The 25,526-nt window shown below is 43.7% G+C and overlaps 1 protein-coding gene across 1 annotated transcript in view; it reads right to left on the bottom strand.

Annotated features, from left to right (window-relative positions):
• Nucleotides 1–13,492, bottom strand: part of ERICH6B (glutamate rich 6B) — a 32,373-nt gene extending 18,881 nt beyond the window's left edge. The window contains exons 1-5 of the mRNA XM_067290433.1: nt 13,120–13,492; nt 10,127–10,184; nt 7,566–7,680; nt 6,113–6,191; nt 3,219–3,344 (exon numbers count right to left, since the gene is read on the bottom strand). Of these exons, the coding sequence (XP_067146534.1) occupies nt 3,219–3,344; nt 6,113–6,191; nt 7,566–7,680; nt 10,127–10,184; nt 13,120–13,492 (751 nt within the window). The remainder of the gene's footprint in view (nt 1–3,218; nt 3,345–6,112; nt 6,192–7,565; nt 7,681–10,126; nt 10,185–13,119) is intronic.
• Nucleotides 13,493–25,526: the final 12,034 nt, after the last annotated feature.

The following is a 25,526-nucleotide window of genomic DNA, read 5'->3' as shown; positions in this document are numbered from 1 at the left end:
TAAAATATTCAAAAGGCCCAATCCAAATGCTGCTGAAGTAAATGGAAACTCGCCGAATTAAATGGGCTTTTGATCAGGTGGCAAAGGGAGGCAGGCCTGGGTGGGAGGGTGTGCATGGAGGAGAGCAGAGACTCTTGGACCTCTAGGCCAGGGCACCCTACGGCCACAGACGCCATCTGGTGTGCGCAGCCCCGGTGGGCTGGGGATGCAACTCTCATTATCTCAGACTCCTAGCTTTGGTGATTGCCTTTTTTTAATGTGGTTGCTCTGGATAATACATACTTCTCGTGAAGAAAGGCAGGTATTTTTGTGCATGAGGAACTTGGCAGCTCTGAATACTGAGCAGTAGTTTCCTCAAAGCAGTAGGATTCAATGTCGTAATCAACTCTATTAGCATTAAAAGGAACTGTCTAAATGTCAAGGCAAGTTCAGTAAATAAGCAGCAACACATTTAGCAATGGCTTAGAATGGAGAATTAAAAGTTTTGCTGCTAATTATGTTTCTTATTTTAGATTTCTGTTAATTCTAGCTCTTTACTTCCATTCAAATGAGACAATCATTTGCTGTCAAGACAAAAGAAATGAGATGTTCTGAAAGTTAAGGGGGGGCAAATCTGTTCGTACATTATAAAGAACTAATGTGGACCTCAATTCTCTCTCACAAGTATTGGGAAGCACCATAAATGTACAGAGAATTGCCCAGTAGTTAGAAGATCCTTTGGTCAGGAGTTCCCAATTCCCAGGACACAAATCATCAGAAATACCTCTGTCTGGACTGGAGACTTGTTCCACTTTTCTCTCCGGGAAAATGTACCGTCCAGCCAGCACCTTGACCTTTGCCGATACAAGCTGCTGATCTGTCATAATCTCAGCAGGCTGGAAAATCCTGGCTGGAGCCAGCCAAGATGATATTATCTTCTCTACACAGATGTGTCTTAGCATATGCTATTCTCAGTGCTCAGCTTTGCACCCGTGAAAAAATGCAGCCAGAGCAGTCAGATATCCCAACACCTCTGTATCCTCCAGCCTCCTTGTGCAGTGAGAGTCCCAGCGCTCCTCTGATACCTCTTGATCTCATGAGAGTCAGGAATGGCAACAGACACTCCAGCTTTTGTAGGACATGGCCTTTCCTTTGACTGAAAAGCAGCAGAGTGATGATGAGGAGCTCCAAGAGACTGTGTGTGATTTGGGCTTCTGAAAAATCAAGTTGTGGGATGTTGTTTTATGGCTACAGCATATGCACTGTAGGGCAGGACCTGGCCCTTAGCTTATGGTCAAAGAAACCACTGCCAGAGGTATATCATTTGAATTAGGGGAAAGCAGAGGGCTCAGGGGCAGGGAGATGGGAGGGGTTGCACTTCCTATAATAAAAATAGGAATTGCTGGGTCTAGCCATAGGAGCGCAAGGGAGGGGAGGAAGAGCTCCTCCAGTGAGCCTAAGGCTTGTAGCACACTTCCCAGGAGAGGGGCAGCAGAAGCAGGGAGTGTAACTTGCTGGAGGCACATTTTATAGCAGGTTTAGGTAACAGTTATGTTTTTAACAACCAAAACTACTATTCTGGACCCAGCCACCTCCAGCACTGCCTGAACGGAAGTGGCTCGCTTAGTCTGGTACTTCGAGGCAATAATGACACATAACTGATACTGATGGCAAAGGCTAATCCACTCTGCCCCATAATATCCCCAGTCAATCATGCAATATTCTGTTATCGGAAAAACTCATTTTTGCCCCTCCAATGGTAATCAGTGTATGCCCTGAAGCACAAGGCTTGATAGCCTGTGTAATTTGCAACCTAGCTAAGTGTAACTGCATATGTTAATCCTATTTATATAAATGCCTGACAAGCAAAAGTAGGGATGCAGTGATGAGCTGCAGGGCTGGAGGAAGGAATGGAGCAGGGTTTCCAGGAATTCTCCTCCGGCAGATTTCAAGCAGCTGCACCCAGTGATAGGAGACCAAGAAATTCGGGTTGCCAAAAGGAGGTAAGCCAGGCAAGCGTTTGTCTGTAATTCTGTCCCTCACTTTGCCTATTATCTATTTTGGCAAATACCAGAGCAGATTCCACTGCAGAGCATGTCCCCTACTTTGGGCAGCCCCTTTCTACCTAACGAGTGCAGAAATGTGCATGAAAGCCAGTGGTAGTGTTGTGATAATACAAAAACTCAAAACAAAAAAATGCAAGAATCTCATCTTTCTGCCCTTTCCCCTTCTCTCCCCAGTATGAATGCTTTCTATCCCAAGCAGAAAGGAAGTGTTTTGCTATCCCAGGCCTTTCTTTCACAGCCTGATTCCTCTGAGGATTGTAGCTATCCAGACAGAACAAGAAAAGGGAAGTTACTTTTTTTGTAATACTTTGACACCAAACTTTCAATGAATGGCAAGGAACATTAGCTTGTTGAGTCTATCTCCCCAGCTCTCTGGAGTCAGTCCTTCTTTGCTTTTCAGGTTTTGCTTTGCTATCCATCTAAATTTCTTCTTCCTTCTGCTTCTCCCCCTTTGCTTCTAATTCATGTCCACCTCCCCTTTTAATTTTCTCTCCCTCTGTTTTTCCATTTTTCCTCTTTTCTCTGCCTCTCTCCTATTCCCTATTCATTTTCCTTTCCTCCCTGGGGTCTTCCCTTTTTTTTTTTTTTTTTTTTTTAATTTATATGCCCACAGCTATGGACAGTTTTCCTTCTCTGATCTCATATTTCTTGCTAATTTTCTCAGATCTCTAGTTTTCTTTCTTTTGCCCCCTTTTCAACCTTTTTTTCTCCAATCCACATGTTATTCTTGCCTCCTGTGGTATCTGATACCCTATACTCCACCCATCTGAGGTGTGGCAGAACTGAAATTCATTGAAATTGAGGAGGAAGAGCATGGGAGGAAGAGGGCTCCAACAGGCCACCTCCAGTTTAAGGTGCAGGACCCCAGTCACTCACCTGACCCTTTCCTGGAGGTTACCTCCAGTGTCCTGACAAAAATGGACCCATACACATTTCCCTTCTCATTCTTATTACAGCTCTGGATGATATGACTAGACAGGATCGCTTGTGTCCCACTACCACCAAATATTGCCAGTCTCTGATTCACAGCAGCAAACGAAGGACTTTAAATGGTTTGGTTATTCTTACGAACAAAATAATTTTTGGTTTAACCTGGAATTTTCAAAGCTGGGCATGTAGAAACCTCAGATGTAATTCACAGTTGCTGTGATTAATGAAGAGATCACACTGTACCTTGTTCATACAGTCCTGTTTGGTTATTTTCCTCTCCTTCTTCAGCTGCTGCCTCTTTCTCAGTTTCAGTTTTCTCCTTGCTCTCTTCCCTCCCAGAGTATTGCTTGGTGTCTCTAAAGAGCACCACTAAATATGGAGGAAAAAGCACAAGTTCACGCAGTGTGAGAACACAGCACCGAAATAGTTTTTACACCATTGCAGGTACTAACGGGGGCCATGTGGAGCCTGGACCAGACTCCTGCGCTATGGACAGCCCGGGCAGAAAAAGATGATGGTCCATCTAATCCTGCCCACTGGATGTACATTACCTGGACATTTTGAGGGAGGAGAAGGGTCCCTGTCCTGTAGTTAGACATGAATTATGATATACCAGAGGGTGGAAATTATTTCCTAGTCCTAGGGAGGAATCTGAGCACATCAGGCTAAGCAGGTTCTTGTAATTGTTGTTACATTTCTATAAATATCAAATGTCTAGCTGTCATTTGAATCCTGCTACACGACTTGCCCTGGAGCATTTTTTGGCAGTGAGCATGGTTTTCATCTTCCTTTGTCAAAGACTCCACTTGGCTGAGAAATATCAAGAAGTTTAAAAAAACTATCCCACTATTTTCCTCTACACTGAAACAAGAGTCACCCTTGGAGGTCCCAGGAAGAGACCACAGCAGTAGCAGCCAGGGAGAGCCACCAGGAGCAGCTGAGCACTCTGTGGAGTTTGAAAGGGCTGAAATCAAATGACTGCGCTCAAAGGCCTCCAACATCAGCGCGGCCAAGGCTGAGATGGGAGGACAGGTCCAGAAGGAAGGATGCTGCCCCATGAGCCCAGAAATCTGTGCGAACTTCAGCAGGTTACTGAGGCCCAAGTTCATCCCTGTGCTTAAATTGGGAGGATAATACAGTCAACAACCAGGCACCTCCAGCAAGTGCTTCAAAGGAGGGCAAGTTTGCAGCTAACTCAAGTGGGATGAGATGGGGGCATAATTCTCTAGTTATTCACTTATAACAGGGTAGGAAAAGGTACTTCCTCACCTTATCAGTGTGTAATAAGACTTAAATACATTAGATGTCATACGCTGGGTGATAATGAGAATGTGGGCTGTGTAACCACCTCATTCAGAAAGTATGAGCTATCTGAGCAAGACTGAACTGCACCCCGTAGAGAGACTCAATTCTCTACTGAACGACCACTCAATACTGAAAATACTCTCTTAATTGCCAGTCTGGAACTAAATTGTGGGAGGAAGGGTTAAATATTCAGCAAGGTGCTGAATCTGTTTCCTTTACAAATGGATACTCAAAACACATGCTTGCACTGGTAATTGGTACTTGTGCATGCAATTACTCACTCCGCCTATTTCATGGAGGCAGGGGAGGAAGGGAGGTCACTGGTTTGTAAGTGCAGGAAAGCCACAATTTCTAAGAATTTACAGCTTCAGGTAAAATGTGGCCAAATGACTCTCTTGGGGGCAGCAGAGGTGAAAGGTGCAATGCAGGAAAGCCTGGGCTTTGCAGGAGCTCTGACCAGGCGATTGCAACAGTCCCATCAGTGCTGGGAGACAAATGCTGAGCAAAATTTCTGGCCCCCGATTTCCCTAGCTTTGCTCCCCTCCAAACAACCCTGCAGCTCCCAGCACCTGCATCCTGATGTTTTACTCCTGCAACCATCTGTTATCCTGTGGGATTAATCAAATAGCAGCATTTCACTGGTCTTATTCTGGGTTTAGTTAATTTAAACTGAACACTCAAAAACCCCAAACCAAAGAAAATCAAGCTCATCCACTATTTAATTAAGAATGACACCTCTGGAAAACTTAGTTATAAACCACACTGGATTTGTTGTGTTTTATTTTCCTGATGTTCTTCTCAAAGAATTTTTCCCACGTGCGCAGAAAACATCCAACATAAGGAGCCCACACTCATCGGTGCACTCCAGCGCTTTACCCTGCAAATACCTCTTCTCCGCCTGGTTATACTGAGTTCACATTTGCTTTCTAGAGTAAGGCTATGACAGCTTGGCCCCATCACACATTTCCATAGCTACAGGAGCCCTGGCATTGGCCAAGAGCCCCACTTCACTGTTGTTACAACTGCAGTGATCTAAGGACAACAGTGAGGTTGGGCTGGCAGGGGATGGTAATATCTTTTATTGCATCCGTTAATATAGATGAAAAAAATAGATAAGCTTTTGGGCACATTTGCTACTTTCTTTTGGACCCAGGGAAGTGCTGGCGTACCCAAAGGCACATTTTCTATCCTAACTATATGAGACAATTGGTCTAATAAAAATGTATTTCATTTGCCTACAAAAATCACTATTCTGAGCACTTTATAAATATAAAGCATGCTATTTGCTATTCCTGGCTTCCTTTAAAAGGCCAGGTCTTGCTGTTTATATCAGTGAATGTGCTGGACAGATACTACAATCAAGTGAGCACTGCTGCAGGAGCCTTCACATAACAGTTTCTAGGCTTGATCCTCCACACACTTGAATTGATTTTACAGCCATGATACTCCTGAGACACTGGGGCAGCTGCTTCAGGTTTGCACCAGTTTATGCAAGATTAGAATCAGGCCCAGGCCTGATTAGCTTGTGTGCCTTGCAATTCCCAGCCTATGCATTGCAGGCACTTTTACTTTGGTGAGATCATATCTGTGTTTCCAGAGGATAAAGTGTATGGCTGGGATCCACAACTGGGATATGTGCAAAGCTGATGCTACCTCTGGAAAGTGATCACAGTGAAACCATTTAAAAATTAGGCAAAACTGATTTAGGATCTGGTTGGGATGCTTATGCCAGCAAGTGACTACTGTGATTCTTTCAGCATCTCTAAGACCATTTGCAGAGGAACGTGTGGTCTAAAAAGATGTATTAAAATCCAAACAGTAGTGCTGCTCACCTTGATGATCTGTGTGTTTAAGGCTTCTCCATTTTGCTCCCTCTGAGCTTTTCTTCTCTTCTGCTATTACTGAAACAGCCCAAACATCATGTTTTAGTTATAAAGTGAGTTTAGTGGGTGGAAGGGTGGGAGGGGAAGGGGGATTAAATTTACTGCTTCTGTGACTACAGATCTGAAATAAATCTCCGATTCAATGATAGATCAATAACACCAAGATTGGGTTTAAATTATTAATAAACTATGAGAAATGAGGATAATTATTCTATGAGTCACAGCTCTCTAATGCACTGCACATTTTTCCCTGAGACATCTGCATTGAAGCACGACCTGCCTATCTTTTGGCAAAAAGCTACAGCCAAGAAGTTAATGCCTTTTGTTTTGCTAGCTAAGCATTTAATAAATCCTCGTGGGCTGGGGTAGCCTGGTGACAATGTATTTCTTGGCACATGCCCAGGACCACATCACCATCCTGTCCTCTCAGTGGCCTGAGGGGCAAACTCAGCAGGGATGTTTTCCTGGGTGCTGTGACTTCTGGGGGTAGTACTTCTCTCACAGATAAACACTCTGGTCAGGATCCCCTAAAACATTTAGGTGTCCAATGTGCCCATGCAAATCAGTGCAACTTCAGCTCTCAAACGTCCGCCTGAACCTGGACAGCTGGAAATGGAGGAGTTGAGTTAGCCTAAGTGGAGACTCTGGCCTTGAAGTGTGATGTTGAATGGTTGCAGAGACCCATCATGCTGGTGGCAACCAGGAGGAGCAACCTCTGGGCTTCAGGAGACAGGAAGGTGCCTTCAGGTGCTCTTGAGGTCAGGGCTTGTCATGGTGATGGTGGGCAAAACCAACTTCAAGGGCAGGCTCAAACCCATGCTTAATTGCCAGAATTGCTATAGTCTTAACATAGGCACAATTCTTTCGGGTTATTTCCTCAGTTCACTGCAAAATTAGCTTTTGACTGGGCCTTGACTGAGTAGGCTTGGGTATTACAGGCTCAGGGCACTCTCACTGATGCTCATCAGCTACTGCCTTATCAGATGAGATGCTGCACATGGCCCTGATTTACCCTTGGACTCTCACTGATATCTGACTGGATCTGTATCTGTACCCAAGTGTTCTCCTTTGGCCAATTTCTACGTGAAATACCTAATAATGCAGAAAGCAAACTAAATCTGGATGTAAGGAAAAAAAGCCATGGATTCTTTGCATGGACTAATAGGAAGGGACCAGAACTTAGGAAATTGGTTATGAGAGGCATTTATCCTCCTGTCAGAGTGCTACAACTGGATCAACATTTCAGTGGAATAAAACCTACTTTTTGAGTATTTTTTTAAAAAAACTCATGCCAAAAGGCCACTTTTTAAAGCAAACCTTCATTTTCATTTTTCTAAAACTAGCTCTTTTGGAGAACCAACTACTTGTGATGTTGAACAGGCCTGCTTTAAATGAACTCACAGTCCTCTCTGGCAGCCATGGATTTACCTGAATAGCTCCACTCTGTCTGAGTCGTCACATCCTCGACATGGTGCCTACTGCTGCAGGAGGAGGCAGGAGAGCCATCGACATACTGCCTGCAAAGAGGGCACACCAGGTGGGATGCTCAAACTCAGTTTACGGCCAGAGGAGAAGAGTGCTCGGGGATTTAGGAACAGACAAGGTTTCCCAGCAGTTACTGGTGATTCTTTGTGTCATTGTTTTGGGCAGGTAACATCAGTCACCTTAAAGAGCCATATTTCAGAAAATGAGGAAGTTAGGCTTCTGCAATGCGTGACGAGGAGAGATGCACTCACAAAGCTAAGGGCAGCAGAGGGTAGTGGGGTAACCGTCAGCCTCAGCACCCAAAATACGCAGGGACTTTTGGTAGGGACCTCCATAGAGACCTCCACAGGCTTACCACTTTCCTTACCTCTAGTTCACTGGGCACTTTACACTAAACGAGGTTGTATCAGTCCTAAACTCCATATTTTGCTCATCTCACTTTACATAATTCTGCAAATGGTATTAGTCTGCTCTGCTCCACTCTGCACTATGGCATTCGTTCTGCATCCCATACAGACTGTGGCTATGTTGGTGCCATTTCTGGCATGGCAGGCAGAAAGACTTACCCCTTATCACAGCATGTCCAGCAACAAATGGTGCTTTCTGGAAATCCTCCCATTCTACCTGAAGTTGTCTGGCAAGATATTAAATTGTTCTGAGCCTATGACACAGAGCTATCAGGGTTTCCAGCCACTTCTATCCATGCAATGCAGGCAGAATGTTTTTGTTTGCTTCTGACATACTAATTTAAAGATGCCTGTGGTCTTGGTAAAAAAAAAAGGTATGAAAAAAACATCATGCTGAACAAAGTGCCACTGGGGCCTGACTCGATCTGATGCAAGGGAAGGAGTGAAGGGTTTTGATTTTTTTGTTTATCTGCATTAGTAATTCAACAAGGCCGTTACACATCACTGCTTTTTTATTAGTTGTCTAAGAATTTTAAAGGATTCTGGGCACAGCACACACAAATTAATGTATTCATGGATAAAAACCTCAGAGGAATAAAGGGAGCTGAGGTGCTCAGGTGCCTCCACCGCCCTCCTATCCGAGCACCTCATGAACATTCCGCGTGTTTATGCTCCCAGCTCTGCTGAGGCAGCAAAACATCATCTCCACCTTACAAGTGAAGAACAGAACCAGGAAGCACTATATTCAAGGGAGCCAGGAGAGGTATCTAACTCAAATGTCATAGGAGTCCCAACTTCGGAGACCATGAAGGCAGCGGCTGCCTGTTACCCGGCTCGCCAAACTCTTGCTCCTGGGACCATCGGTGGCGAGAAGTGTGCTCACGTCAAGCAGATGTCCATAGGGCACAGCCACAGCCATTTGCTGGGAGTCACTGCTTGAATCCTGACAGCTCAAATCACATCTGGCTCCTTAATGGCAGGCTCAGTTCATCCTACTGCTGAGCTGACCACCTGGACCACATCCTGCTGCAGGCAACAGTTAGTGATACATCTCGTGGGAAAACATAAACCTATCAGATAGGTTGGCAGTAATGTTTTTCTTGCATTTGTGCAGCCCATTTGCTTATGCCAATGACTTTCTGTTAGTCCTCTTGGAAACCTTATGACCAATTTCCCTTAATAGCACAATGGAGAATTTACCTCAGACCATAACATTTCACAGCGCTTAGTAATTTTGGAAGAAATAGAGCCTACACTCCTTCAGGTTGAAAGTTATAAATTTATAACACTATAATGAAAAAAATCTCACTGAATGTTCATGTAGCAATACGCCAGAGTCTTGCTTTAAACAGTTTCTTATATACATTTCCCCTTGGTGCTAAGCAGCTGTGGCAACACCTTTAAGGAAAAAAGCCAAAACATCCCTCAAATACTCATATAAGGAATACTGTCAATGAACTGAGTGCCACTTAAAGTACACCACAGAAGAATTTGGTCTTTTTTTGTCTCTTGAACAAGCATCTCTGTTTAGTTTCTCTTCTCTCTCCTCCTCTCTGCCTGAAAGAAAGATTAGATATGTCTAACATTTATATTGGATAGCCAAAGGAGTGAGCTACATCCCTGGCTGATGTAAATCAACATTGTTCCAGTGACATTGGTAGAATGAAGGGTGGAATTACACTGATTTACCTCAGCTGGGGAATCGGGCTTACTTTTCCTCCCTAGATAAAAGAGCACTCTGCAAAATAAAAATCATACATCACAGCAATTTCTAGAGATGCTGCACAGGATTTATCTGTCTTAAAAAAGAAAAATAATTAAATCTACAGAGGCTGACAGTGTCCTTTTTAATATACCAAACAATGAGGGGCCCAAAGATAATTACTTAGACAGACGTAACTTCCAGATTATTAATAGTGCAGATACAACAGAGGCTGCCAGGTTGCAGATGTCTCAGACATCCTGTAAATCTCCAGTTGTTAGGTGTTCCTGCTGTGAGCCTACGTATAACATAAATACAGTCTAACTTGACTGAATTATATAGAAAAATGTTACCAATTACTCTCCTTACTTGGATTCTTCCAGCTGAGAACCAATGGGCAGAGCTGACAGGGAATCTGTCGCCAATTCTGGAGAGGAGAGAAAAAGCTTTCTTAAAAAAAAAAAAAAAAAAAAAAAAAAAAAAAAAGATTTTTTTTGCATGGAACAGCAGGATTTTTCTGCCTTGAAATTTCTTGCCATTTCATTATTTTGTATGTCAGATAAAACCTTCCCACCTTAACGGGGAACATTTTTCCTCATCTATTTTAATGGTACAATAAATTGTAGGCAGGTGAAAAAAATAGCTCCCAAAAATGAGCTGTAAAAAAGTTGCTGTAGACTGAGGACAGGCTCTGCAGAAGAAGGGACAAGAGTTACAAGCTAATTTACTCTGCCTTTTCCATTCAGGTTTCGCTTGTAAGCTCTCCAGATCTAATTTTACCGACTCATCGGGAGGACGTATTCCCATGGGCATTTCACCTTCATTGCTTATGCTGGTGTGCCTGCACAGAGGTAACAACACCAAATTGAACTGCACAACTGTCTTCTCTTCTACTTCCAGCTGTCGTCAGTGTTGCTGAGCAGTTGCTGAGGGAAGGGGACCAGAGGCTGTTGTTCTGCAGGAAAGCCAGGATGCTGCACGAGTGATGGGGACATTTGGGATTTTGGCCCAAACACTTCATATAGGCACATGAAGTGCCCTGAGGGGACTTGCTGTCAGAGCAGCACCTTTTTCCTCCAGGTTTGCATTAATTGAGTGGCCACACGTTACACGTTTCCCTCTCTGTGCAGAGCACAGCAGATCTGTTGCAACCCCCATCTACAGAGTTGATTGTAATTCCTTAATCAGCAGAGATTTGCATTCAGCTCAAATGGTCTACCAGTTAAACCAATGGCTATTGAATGTATCTTAGTGCCAAAATCCCAACTGTAGTTATTTTCAAAAAAATCAGAGAGACAGAGGGAGAGATTCAGGGCAGGAGTTTGCAGAAGCTGCTGGGAGAGAAGAGAGGTGCCCGTGGGAGCACAGAGGCCTGGGCAAGAGCGTGGGCATGGAGACACGTGGAGAGGGAAGAGATGTTGGTGCAGCATAGTAAGGCGTCAGGAGGAGATGGTGGGAGAGAAAATGTAGACGAATATATTAAACACATGGAGAAATGAGAAGCACAATTGTAACAAGGAGCCAGAAAGAATGTCGAAAGGTTGCAGCTCCGATTTCACAAGCCACTCTTATGAAAGACTAAAAAAAATGCAAAGAGATTGAAAAAAGCCAAAGAAGCTCCATGACTGTATAAACACTTTCAGACATATTAATTGTTCACTCTAGGTCCCAAATGAGACAGTCCCAAAGTTACATTTGGTTTTCCTTGGTAAATCTACTTGTATCTAAATACTAGCCCTGAACCAGAATAGGCTAAAATAAACTTTATATTTCATCTGAATTTAAAATTGCAAGTTAAAAGGTGTGGAAATCCAACATGCAATTTCTTGGGATAGCACTCAGAGATGTTTTTGAATGCATTTGATTACAGTTACTTGTGGCTGTTTGAGATCCTCAGCCTCTTGCAGGGGTAGATTTATCCTCAGGGATGTAGCTTATGAATATCTGCTAAGAATATTTTATTTCCATGTGGAAAACTGTTCAAAAATAAACCTTGTGTGTGCAAACAGTCAATTGTTCTTGTTCTCAGAGGTGGGCAAGATTTGTATTGAAAATAATGCAAAAGTGAGCAGAGAACAGTTCTGCTGGCCAAGCCCCAAGGAGGAGTAATGCATGACTTCTGTAGGAAATAGGTAACTTTGCATTAAGGGCGAGGCTGAATCCTTCAGGCCAGCTGTGCATTTCTGGCTGTGCCAAGGCAGGCTGTGCTGGGGGCTATCCTTCTATAGACAGGTGGAACGCTTGACGCTTCTCACCATATTCAAGCATGTTCAAAGAAAAAAGAGGGAAAACATCCAAACTTTCCTCTAGAAATCAATTTATACTTAGGATAAGGCCAAGGAGTCCCACCTGAATCCCAGTTTGGGATCTTTGCATAAGGACAGCTTGCCCAAATGTAAGGAATGAGTTGCACTTCCCCACAGCCACTGTGTGGTCCCCTTCCCAGTGGACCTTTCTTTTCCGACTGGTGCCACTTGTCCCTTCCTTATTCACTTCTCAGGGACAGCTGTGGCCCTGTCCTGCATACAGCAACAAGTCACATTCTTGCTTGCAAGCAGAGGAGATGGGCTGTGTCGTGACTGCTCAGAGAATCGGGCAGCCAGAACCAAAATGGGACAAGTTCTTCCATACTTAGATTTTTTTTTCCTGGAATTTAGGGGCTCATCCTTTTTATGGATTAGCCACATTTTTGTCTCTGCTATCTGCTTCTGAATGTCAGCTGGATTGCTTAATGAGCGGTAAAATATTATTAAAAGCAGGGTATATGGAAAAAAATGTAAGCATAGTTTTAGATATCTAGTAAAAAAAAAAATAATTGTCTAATTCTAGTTTGCTGGCATTTGCATGCAACAGAGCAACTCTGACTTTCAAGACAAGTCTAAGTCACAATGTTTAGATTTTGAACACCTTGGAAGTTCAAAAGTGCTGCCTTATTTCCTAAAATGGGTGTGGCAGGATTTCCAGATATACTCTGTCCTGGCTTCACTGTGCTTCCATTTAAGTCATTTATAAAATCCTATTTTTTTCCAACTGGACTACTTAGACTAGCACTTTGTGTTTGTGGCAAGCTCTCTGACAGATTCCACAAATGGGATTCATATCTGGGTGCTAGTGCTCCTTACCATGCTCTCAAAGCTCAGTACCTTTGCCCAAACAGACTGTGCAAACCAGCCCATGAGTCCACACAACTGCAACCCTTGCTGGCAGGCAAGGAGGGTCAGACACATGTGCTCCTCAGAACCTGACACCATTTTAGGTGCCCATGGATAAAATTCATATTTACCATGTGCAAACAGAAACTTAAAAAAGATCACAGGCATCTAATTCTCTCTCCTTCCCACTAACAGATTGCTGTGAAATACCTGTTAATAGCTTATCTTTCCTTGAAATTTCTTCAGAGATCTTCCAGTGAACTTCTTTAGGATCTTCACTCCACTTTGTGGGAAAGGATGAGGAGGCTCCTTCAGGCTCTTCATTCCAGGCAAGCTCTCTGCTGCTTTTTCTAGTTGTTTCTTTGCCGGAAAGAGCAAGATTACTCTGCTTAATATATTCTTCAATTTTCTGCTTATTGAAGGCTTCTTTAGAATCCATGTACTCCTTTTCCAGCTTTTTCACATTCTCCTCTGTGAGGAGCGAAACAGCAGAGCTGGAATCTGATGAAATACTCCCAGGGGGAAATTTTTTTGGTTGGGACTGGTTACTGCCAGACCCTGACAGCTTGTGTCCATTAGACATATCTGCAATGCATTAAGGAGATGAGAATCTTCAGCAACAGGCAAAGTCAATTCATCATTCTGGTAACAAAGAAAGAAAGAAAAGAGAAATCCCATTAGTCATTTACTCCTGACGGGCATATTGATTGATGTAGTTAAAATGTTCACACTAAGATAACCTTATTAGATTGAAAATCACTTTCCTTTCAGGAGGATCTACTAGGCTGCAATTCAACAAAGCACTTAAACAAATACCTAATATTAAGGGCATGCTTAAGTCCCATTGGTAGGATTTTGTTAAATAGATTCTACGTAACACTTAAACATCAAGGCTTAGGATAGCTAAAAGTCCAAATAATGCAAACAACTATCTGTATTCAGACAGGTCCAAAAACGAGAAACCAAATACCTTGCATCGTAACACACAATGAACCCTAGTCCCCACTAAGGCTGTACTAAAGATTACATCAGTGATTTCATTATTAACCCAGTTTGCATTGGCTGTAACATGCTGTATGGTTGAAATTTACTGTATGAAGGCTGGAACAGAGTGTACTTTATATTCATTACCAGTGCTCAGACAAATTATTTTGAACATTTTATGCTACATGCAGATGAAGAAAAAAAATAAAAATATATAGTGGAATCTGTTGAATCTGTTTAATTGGACCTGCTGATGGCCATCCGACAATGCCAATTAAATAAAGACAAAGACAAGGAGTGCTCAAAGGACTTGCAGTGAATAAACCCTGGGTAAATACTGCATTATTTGTCTTATTGCATTATTCTGTATAGTTGTGTGTCTGAAATATAAACTAGTTATAGAAAGCAACTCGCCCTGCTGTTTGCAATATCTGGTTAATTGTGTCTGCATCTTCCCTTTATCCACTCAGCCTGTTTAATGTCAAAACAGAAAGGAGAGGAAAATAATAAGGTTAGTTTGGCAGAACTAGTGCTTCACAACCTCCTCTTCGCTTGCCCACCCCTCCCTGTCAGCTCCCATCAGGCATGATTTTCCTCCGCTCTGGCTAACTACAAACTGAGACTGCCATTTCCAGGTGTTTTACTGATACAGGAGGTCAAAAAACCTGCCAGTGTCCTGGGTGTCAGGTTTGGGGCTCCTGTCTGGATCACCTTTGGGACACTGCGATAGCAACACCCTCCTTCCGCATCTCTCCCAGCTGACTGTGCGCATGTGCGCACGCACACACACACACACACACACACACTTGCCAGGTGCTCAGGGAGCCACTCAGTTGGACGTATTTTTTGCCTGTTGTCTGGGATGTCCACATGGTAGCAGACTGGGATTACACCGTTACATCTTGCTTGCAGGTCATTGCATGGGCACGTGGCTAAGATAGTTAATTTAGAGCCTCTGCATTCTCCTTTTAAAAAAAAGAAGCATGTAGAGAAACTTGCCTGATGACCAGGTGTGAATCTGCAAAACCAACAGACAGATCTCTGGGACTCAAGGGGAGGGCAGTCTCTGCCAGCGGACTTGGGTTAGTTAGACTTCGGGACTCAAGTTTCATTTGTGGAAGGCAGCAGTGCGAGATGTGGCATGGGAACAGACAGAGAGGGTCCTCTGTCACATTTATAGACTTGGATCAGCAAGGGAAATGGGCAAACAGAGACCAGCTTTAAAAAGGAGAAAAAGATAGAGCCAGGGAGTTACAGGCCAATAGCCTAACTTTGACTCTCTGAGAAACACTGAAACAAGTGAATAATTTATTTGCAGGCCCCTGGAAAGTTTAGAAAGGCCTCTAGAAGGCAAGAGTATAAGAAAAAAGGTAGCATGGGTTTGGACAAGATCAAATGACATCAAGAGAACCTCATTTCCTTCTTTGAACATGTAAAAGTCCTTATGGAAAGAGGAGAAGCAGGAGGCATGAATTACTTGGACTTCAGCTCTCTTGTGACAGTCTCTCAGTGTCTGTTCTTAGCAGCCACCTCATATATAAAGCAATAATTCCTCCACTCTGCTTTGCTTTAGGAAGGCCTCAGTTAAGGAAAGAAGTACAGTTTGGGGCAGTATATGCCAGGAAATGTGTGGAAAGAATGTGAAAATAAGGAGTAATTTAGCCCTTCGGAAGGGCTTTAATGTACTTTCTACATCCACCATGGACTGAACACACAATAATGGGGTCATACTTCAGCAAGGAAAATGCAGCCATGACCTGAGGAAAACCTTCCCATGGAAAGGATGGAAAAGCACAGGAACAGGCTGTTTGGGAGGGCTGGGGAGTCTCCGTCACTGGAAATCTCTAAGAACAGACTTGGAAAACACTGAGCGGGAATGGCACAGCGCAGTCCACGGTGCAGATACTGACTAGGCAACTTCACGAGGTCCCAGTCAGCACTGTTTTGGCGATACTCTGGTAATGGTCGTCTGTTCTGATTTATTGTATACTAAAAACCACAGGCCTGAGACCTGCCAGTTGGCACATTTTAATCCACAAACCTGACATAGTATAATTTCTTAACAGAAATGCCTGGCAGAATCAAGTCAAACACTACAGAGAAGCACATGCATAATGTATCAACACTTTTCCCTTTGTCCATCAAACTTACACATCTCATTAGAAGAAATCACTGAGCTGGTCTGGCAAGAGCTATATTCCCTAACTCTCCGTTGATACACATTAGTGACCATCTTTAGTTCTCCTGTTATACTTTCTAAGTGTCAACTTCTATCAGTTCCTTGGAACTTTCCTTCTGATCCAGGACTTGTGAAAAGCAATACCAATGGCCCAGAGAGATCCCCAAGGTTTCTTTTTTTGTACTGTTTGATCTGGGCTAGCTTTCTATATCTGCTGGTTTTAAAGCATCTAGCTTTACTAGTGGCTGTTTAACACTGCATCCTTCATTGTTGTTGGGACAGGAAATATGTCATTTTCATACTATATAATTACATTGTTTGGTTTTCATCTCCTTAGAGAACAAGCTTTTTCAAGAAAAGTTTGCCATTTCTGCATTTTTATGAATCATTCAATCATTTCTATTGTAACCAGTGATGTTGTTCAAATTCCTTTGCTTCTTAATCATACTTTAAAACTTGTCTGTTGTCATTAAGTCTGCTGATCATATCTTTCTCCTGGTGCCCTTCTGCTTCTTGTATCAAGATTTTACGGTCTCAGACCCATAGAACAATTCAGGTTGGAAAGTAGCTCTGGAGGTCATCTGGTCCACCTCCCTCCTCAAAGCAAGTCCAACTAGATCAGGGGGCTTAGGGCCAGGCCCAGTCCAGTTTTAAATATCTCCAAAGGTGGAGGTCCCACAACTTCTCTGATTCCAGTATTTGACTACCCTCATGGTGAAAAAGTTTTTCATGTTATCTACCTGGAATTTCCAGTGTTCCAGCTTGTGTCCATCGCCTCTTCTCCTACCACCATGCAGCTCTGAGAAGAGTTTGCCTCTGTCTTCTCTTCACCCTCCCATTTGGCAGCTACAGACAGCAACTAGTTCCCCCCTGAGCCTTCTCTTCTCCAGGCTGAACAGTCCCAGCTCTCTCAGCCTCTCCTCATATGAAAAATCCTAGAGTACCTTCATTGTCTTTGTGGCCCTTCACTGGACTCACTCCAGTATGTGCATGTATCTCTTGTACTGGGGAGCCCCAAGCTGGACTCAGCACTCTGAATGTGGTCTCAGCAGTGCTTATCAGAGGGTACTAATCTTGTCCCAGGACCTGGGGTTTTGAAGTTAAGTCTCATCTAGCAAGTCCAACTGCCACTTCTCCCAACCCAGCGTCACCTTCACCTCCCTACTCTCACCTCCTGTAATTGCCATTTATCTTGAATTACAATGCATGGATCTGGGCAAGCTCAGAGCATGCACTAGGGCAATCCTTTGCCATATTTAAAACGTCTGCAGGGCAGGGGCTGGTCCTTGGACTGCATCTGTGCATAATGCTTCTCTTCAGCTCTGGCCAAGTGCTAAATTTCACCAAGGCAAGACCCCTCACACCATCACCAGTTAAAACTGGCTGCTATCCTTGAAATTCTCCACTTTCAAGAATGTTTTAGACCTTTTTACTTGTATTTTAGTGAGGCTTTTTTATGCTCTCTTAGGACTAAAAACCCCAGGAATTTTAATTAATAAAAGCACAACTACAATGAGCATATTTCAAAGCCAGTGAAAGAGAGAGAGAGCTCTTAAAATACAGACTTAGCTCATCTTCCTTCCTTTTGCTTGGCTCCATGCAACAGCAGCAGTGCCTAGTGGCAGAATCTGTTGCTTATTAGACATGTTGTTTGTGTTTCCTTGTCACCTTTCATACCCTGATCCCCTTAAAAAAAAAAAAAAAAAAAAGGAAAAATCACATCTTATACAACAAGTGCAGAGTATTCATTTTCCAATGGTGGAAAGTCATTTCAAATGGAGTTTCAAATTCTCCCTGTGTCATTCCACACAAAAGTAACTAACCCTATGGTAATCTAATATCCAAGGGTAAAGTCTTCAGGACAGAGACAACCTCTGACTCTGTGCTTGTACCGTACCTATTAGGCTAAGCTTTCACACTCATCAGGACAGTCCTACTAGATAATATGAATTACAAGAACTTTTAGAGGACCCTCTCTCTGCACTTGGCACATTAAAACCGTGCAACTAATGGATCAGCAGTTTCACCACAATTTGAAGAAAAGCAGTGCTTGAATGTTCATGTTGAACTTTTCCAGCAAACTGAAGAGGATCAATGAAGCATTTTATTGAATTCTAAATAGGTTTTTTTATTTGCATGCTTGCTTTCATCAAAAGAAATGTTCGAAACAAAAAGCCCATGGAAAATTAGAGGGATGAAATGCCACATTTTAAAAGTGCCAAAATTAAAGATTTCTGCTTTAGAACTTTGCCTCTGCCTCTCTAGCATGAGCCATTCTGGGATTTTGATATTAAAATGTCAAATGTTTCACTTGATCCAGTACATACTTTCTTTACAAAAGCCAGCCGTTTTTGGCAAAGCATAAATAAACATTTTCCTAATGTGACCAGACACTACCACCATGCAAAGTAAAGTGCTCTTGCTTTATAAGCTCATAGTTCAGGAGACCAGTATTAAATAGAAAAAATCAGTCATATTGAAATGACAGGCTTAAAATCTAACAGATAATGTTAAACTGCCCATTACAGTGTTATATGAGATTGTCCACTAAGTATTCACAAACACATCTGCAATATAGCAAAGCATCTTCTCCAAAGCCATATCTGTCCCTGACATCAGAGTTCTCTATAAAAAGCAAGTGAATTTAAAGCAACATTTATTGGCTATTTCCTCTGTGAAGCTTCACTTTTTAGCTTCTCTGTTCTCATAATGATATGCTGAAATGTAGTCAGAATAGTTGAATCTTAGAGAAACAAAACACAGCTGAAGTAGCTGAAAGGCTAAAGGCTTGAGAAGCAATTTCCTCTGATTCATCAGGAGACAAAGGAAGAGTGATGATTATGTTCATGTTAATAAAAGTGGAATTGCCTTGCTGGCATAGTTGCCCCCTGTATTTATTTCATTCTTGCTTTCATCCCCCGCCTCACCACCAGCGCACTTCAATTCTCCACAGCAATCAAAAATGACATATTTGCTGGAAGCTGCAGCAGAACCTCATTTGATCCGGGTCCTTCAGGCAGTGGAGTTAGTGTCAGCTCAGCCTTGCCTCAGAGTGGGTGAGAGACAAGCATCTGGTCAGCGACAGTCAAGCCCAGAGGGAACCGAGCACTCACGGGAGCTTGGGCGGCCCCCGGCGAACTGAGCTGCCCAGCCCCTGCCAGCCCCTGAGGGACATATTCTCCTAACAGCTGCCCAGTTCAGGATGAAAAAAACATGTTTTCCTTCCTCTGAGCATGCCAATCATCCCCAGTAAAAATCAAGCTGTATTCATCACTGGCTCTCACACCCTCGTTCCTTCTCTTGGCAGAAATCATCCCTTCCCAATCAAATTTGCTTTCCTGTGATGGCAGGGTGTTGCTGTCAACCAAAGAGGATGGCAAGAAGATCTGACCTTGCCTTCCTCTGCCCAAAGAGAGACACAGCTATCACACTGTCCTCCCACTGTCAGAGAGTAACAACTTGACTCTTGGTGCCAGTGGGAGCCCTTGGCTTGGGGTCTCCAGTCTGGTGCAAGGAGCAGCCAGGAAAGCGCTGGTGACCTCCTGCAACGAGAGCTCCCGGTGGCTCCAGCGTGGTGAGCATAGTCCCAGCACGGCCCCACCAGGTGCTGCAAGCACATTAGTGGTAATGATGACTTCCTCGTGAGATTATCCCAGGGGAAATTGTATTATTTGCACTACTGTAACTCCCCAGACAGCAGCAGAAAGCACAGAGTGCAGTTCCATCAGATGAGGATTAAACTCTGCACCGTACTGAGAAATGTCAACTAAATTAATTCTCATCCTAAGCTCCCTACACATATCCCAAAAGATAGAGGACTGTTATGTACACAAGGCTAAAGAGACTTTCACACACAGACATTACAGGGGAATTTCCACACTGCAGTGGGTCTGGAGAAAATACTGTGTAAATACAGGTTTAGTCAGCCTCTGTTTTCCTTTGCTATCTTCAAGATATTTGTGCTTGTAGAGGAAATCTTTTCTTCCAAGCAATGCCTGCTTGATCCTACAGGGTATATAATCTCTTCTCTAGTCCATTGCAATGAAAGCCATCTGATGATGCCTGTTCTTTGTTTAGATGGGAATTTGCAGCAGGACTTTACAATGCAATATCTGGTCTCAGGAGCTCTCAGAACCACTGCCCAGGAGGGACTGAGGCCCCCAAAGGAGTGCTCCAGTCACTGTGGTCACCCTGCTTTGCTGGAGCCCCTTGACACCCATGGGTGCTGCAATGTCACAAGCACAGAGCTATGACTTAACACCACTGAGCAAAGGCCAAGTGAACTGGTGCGAGTCCACACTTCCTTAAACGCTGAAGGAAAAGCAGGTCCATTAAAACACACTAACTTCACCCCAAGGGCCTTCTACTGGACCAGATTCTCCTTTTCTTTACTCTGTATAACTGTGGAAAAAAAACCCAGTATGTCTGGGGCTTTCAGTGGCATTTCTGCAGATTTACACTGGGGTAACCAATCACAAAACTGAAGCTGCATGGCATAAAACAGCGTGAAGAGTTGCACTGGACACCACAATCTCTAATAATTAAGAAAACTGAAAAGAAGAGTTAGTATTTCCTTTAATGTTCTAGACTGATGTGTTTCGTCTTCAGCTCTTGGAATAAAAGAATAGAGAGAGAGGGACCTCTGTGACAGGACAGACCTAATTTCTCCTCATATTATTGTCTCCTCCACTTTCCTTCATGAACCAGACCTTTTCCTTCTCTCTGGAGAGAGAGAGAGAGAGAGAGAGAGAGAGAGAGAGAGAGAGAGAGAGAGAGAGAGAGAGAGAGAGAGAGAGAGAGGGGAATGGAGTATGCAAATGTTAAGTCAAAGGGCAAAACGGAAAAACCAAAGAACCCCCCTCCAAAAGATATATCAAAAGTATGACTGATCATTTTTGTCTCCTGCTTGAGAAATGAAGCATAATTCCATGGAGACCCCCTAATTTACCATTCTCAAGATGAGGCAGCCTCAATGCTAAAATAAATTTAAAAAATCTGGGAGCCCCAAGCTCTTCTGTTGGTGGCCATGGTTAGGAAAGTAGTTGACTACTTTCCTAGTAGTGTACATACACACACACACATATATATGTACATATTGTACACATATTTATATATATTTACATATTTATATATTTGAAAGCTTTCATTTTACACTCACACTCAAATATTCACACAGTTAGAGCCCCCTAATTACACCACCACATACATTTAAAACCCATATATTTCCATTGAAAGTTCCGATGACAAAGAACTGGAATCAGAATGGAGAAACACAGTTACAGGCTTTAATTACAGAGAATGCCCATTAAAAGAAAACAGAATGTTTCACCTAATGCTGCCACTGCAATCATGTCCAGAATAAATCTCCAAATTCTGTGTTTAGCCCTTACTGTGTAGCAGAAAATCTCCTAAAATAACTCAATTTTGCACCTTCAAAGACATTTGGAAAGTAATTGGTTGCTGTAAATCATGCAGAAAACTCTTGAGTGGGCTCCTGTTGTACAGCCCTTATGCCTATTGTGCACAAGTAAGTCCTGTAAGCACCAGCAGGTCTAACAGAGTTAGTAGGACTTATCACAGCAGTGTATTCCAGTTTGAAAAACTGCATCCGAAAGGCTGGGGTGCACCAGAGTGTCAATGTTAGCTCAGACTGAGGGTCTACCTAGTTGTCTGTAGCCAGCAGTGGGCATTAGCAGGCATATAGGAAATGTGTAAGAATATGGCAAATACGCTGTGATCCAGGTCCTGGTGAATTTGCCCAGCCTCAAGATGATAAAGATTATAATTTTTATAATAGTATACTATTTCTGCAGGTGCAAATATGAGAACAAACTGTAACCAGCAGTCACAGTCTGCCTCTGTCTGCAGCCATTAACACATGCAAATTAGAAGAGTTAAAACCATTTATTTTGATAAATCAGAAAAGTAACTTCCCTTCCTTTGCATTTGTATGACATCATAGGCATAAAGAGCAACCCTACTTAGGAGGGACATGGAGAATCACACAGTCAACCTCTGTCGCTGGTACTTGAAAATCACTTGTCAGATCACATCTCCTGGGTCATGTAGCAGACAGGACGCATGCTCTGCTCACAACTGTGGAGCTAAAGTTCATGAATATTCTTCAGAAAGCCTCACTGTTCAACAGGGTAGCAATTATCTGACACAATAAAAGCAAATAGATCAAGCCATAAATCACAGTTATTAGCATATATTCTGGGATTTATGTCACAAGAGACAAGACGTAAATTCAAGTTAGGTCATCTGAATGCAAAGAAATACCTGAATAATGCTGCCAACTGTTCCAGCCCTTTCCTGCTCTGAAAGTGGAAAGGACTAGTCCGACAGTGCTGTGGGAGATTTACTGTGCTTGGCTGGAGGTAACAGAGAGCTGAAGTTACTGCTAGCTGCAGTTTTGATTTCTAACACTGCAGTGAATTGCAGGTGGAAATAATTTGTGCTCGTTTCTACGTGCAGGACCTGATTCCCTCAAGCACACAGAGGTCTTTTGGCAGTTCACTGGCAGTGCTTTAAGAGAAGTACCCTTGCTTCACACCGAGCAATGCGAGAAAGAAGCCCGCGCAACACTGCATTTGGCCCTGCCCTTTGCAAAAGCCAAATATTTTAGTGGAGACCAGAAGGGCAATTCTTACATGTGGCCAATAAAGCCTAGCTAATCCATTAGATCCTAAACACAGCACTAAAAGTCACAGTCACGATGTACCTGGCGAAATGCCAATGGTGTAAATTTGCAGCAATGCTGAATATCTAAGTCAAGTTACTCTAGGTTTACAGCAGAATAAATTACAGACTCATAGGCAGTCACACTGAGAAAGACCTGAAAAACCATCTGATTTATCCTCCCTCTCCTGACAGAATAAACTATACTTACACTGTTCCACTGAGCCTCTTTTTTATGCTGTTGTCTCTAAGGTATGCATCCATGTGATATGTGCTAATTTGTTACATCAACTCGGGAAGTGATTTTACGATGAAACTAGGCGCTAAGTACGGGCTAAACTACAACATCCTGTAACGAGAACATGTCCCCCACCCGAGATGATTCCACTGAGCTAGCGAAACTGCAACGCTAGTTTAGATTACCTAACATGGCGGTATTGCACAACTGTATTGTGAAATGTGTGCACACGACCTGAAGGTCATCACTCACAACGCCGAGGAAGACTCCAGCCTTCATCCCCACGACCACCAGAGGGCTGAAGAAGACCCCCTAGCAACAGCTGGCGCAACCGCAGAAGTTACAGGAAGTGCCACATATACCCGGAACTAGAGCCGCATATAAGGAGACTGTGAGCGGGGGAATTTTGCGCGCTGTTGGTGGAGCAGAGACTCCCCGGCCGCCCAGCGCTGCTTTGCTTACTTGTGACTTGCTCAATTATTTTATTAAATTGGAATTAATGCAACCCAGTTAGAGTGGTCGTTACGATTTGTCACGTTTACCTATAACATCCAGAAATACAAATGCTATGGTAAGTCTCATGGAAACATATATATTCACAGCACTGTCCATTAAAACTACTAGTTCTGAAGCAGAAATTTATAAGAACTTAACCTGAAAAAAAGAAGGAAAAATAGATAAACCACTGCAAACACGGAGAACGTATGGAAAATCGGAAAGAAGCCAAGAGCGGACAACGCCTGCACGGACCCTTCGGAGGCCTGGCCAGGCGGAGCAGGGTCACAGCGGTGCTTATTTGGGGAGAAAGACTTATTTTTTAAGGTATGCCAACCTCAGGGGGGCTGGGAGGGGGCGAAGGGGCAGCCAGACCCCGCACTTCTGCCCTCTCCCGGTCGCGTTTTCCAGCCCTGCCGGCTCTGGGGACAGCCCAGGCCGGCCGCTCGCAGCCAGGCCTCCCGCGAGACCTCCGCCCCGCAGGAAGCCCCGGGCCGAGGGGATGTACCTCTTCGGGAAGGTGCCTCCGGGAGAGGGGGCAAGCGCACGGCCCCTCCGCCGCATCGCCTGCGAGCCCCCACGGCGCCCCGGCCTCCGCGGCCCCCTCCGGCCCGGCCCAGCCCGGCCCACGGTGTCCCCGCGGCACCGCCTGAGTTGTGGTTGCCGGGACAGTGGCAACCCGGTGGGACCTGGTTTAATAACCTCTGCTGCCTGCCGCCACGGCCCCCCAAACCCCCCTTTTTTATTATTTTTTCCCCCCTCATCCGGAGGTGGAGGAAGGTTGCCAAGAGGTGAAACAAAACAAAACACGACGAGGTCAGTGACCGTGAAGCCAGGCTGCCGGCAAGGCCCGCTGCTCTCCGTGCCCTTCAGCTCCGCGCCGCAGCCTGGCTTTCGTCTTTGTGGAGCGGCAGTGGCAACTGAGCCAAAATGTCAGCGGCTTTGACCTTTTGCGCTCCGTTGGAAGAAGTTAAAATTGATAAGGGGGAGGCTGGAAGCCAGGCAGCGCCGGGGTAGTGATCCTCATCTGGCTCCAGCTGCAAGCGGCACCAGCCTGGCCTTCTCCTTTCCCCTCAGAAACACAGCCTTCCCCTTCTTCTGGATGGCGAAAATTGAGAGTTTTATGTCCCAGAAGTTTCCTTAAGGACACACATCTAGCAGAACCTGTCTCAGGCAATGATGTTGTTGGACGGGGAACTGGGGCTTGGCTTCCCATTGCAAAATGATGGGTGGTTTTGTGGGGCTGGTAGCTTCCCCAATATACAGTAATTTGAATCAAAATTATATATTGTACAGTATATACCTCTAATATACTATAGATTTTATAACTGGCTTGAATTTCTCACTACGAAAAAGTCAATTCTTGCACGGTCGGGTAGCCAGAGGAAAGAATACTTTAGTCTAGTCAGCAAACAGGGACCTATTTTTAATCCAAAGACCTCAGTTACTTCTTACCTATTTAATGTAAAAGCAGAATTTACTACACATACAACTTAATCCCCTTTTTATATTTACACAGAGATCCCAGAGCATGTGTATGAACAGTTTTCGAGATAAGAGAGGGAAGGCCTCTGGAGTCAAAGTCATTATTTTTGCATGAAGTATTTAATGCTAAACATAAATATTGCGAGGACTGAATTCCCATGCACTTGCAGACTTTGCTTCTGTGTTCCTGAGGATTTTGCTTTACATCCAATTATTAAGAGCACGATTGTAAGTGAATGAAAAAAATTACTGGAAGCCTTTAAAGCAAAGGCACTTAGCAGGCTTCATTTTAGAGTTGAAAGGAAAGACAGTCTTTAGACAAAACAGAAGCAAAGGTGGTATAGTTTTCATCTCATTAAAAAGAGCTCAGTTAAGAAGTGGATGTGTCAGGCAGTAGAAACCCAGCTCCAGGAAAGGACTTTCTTCAGTGATGACCTCAAAGTGGATTGAAGCTGGAGTTCCTGGGGTGCACATTCATCAATCTCTCTCATTGTAATTCTCCTGATTTATGTTCTTACAATCATGATTAGATGGCGAAAAAAATGCTCTACACTC

The sequence above is a fragment of the Apteryx mantelli genome, chromosome 1 (assembly GCF_036417845.1).
Source record: "Apteryx mantelli isolate bAptMan1 chromosome 1, bAptMan1.hap1, whole genome shotgun sequence".
NCBI lineage: Eukaryota > Metazoa > Chordata > Aves > Apterygiformes > Apterygidae > Apteryx > Apteryx mantelli.
This window is presented reverse-complemented; position numbering and strand designations above follow the sequence as displayed.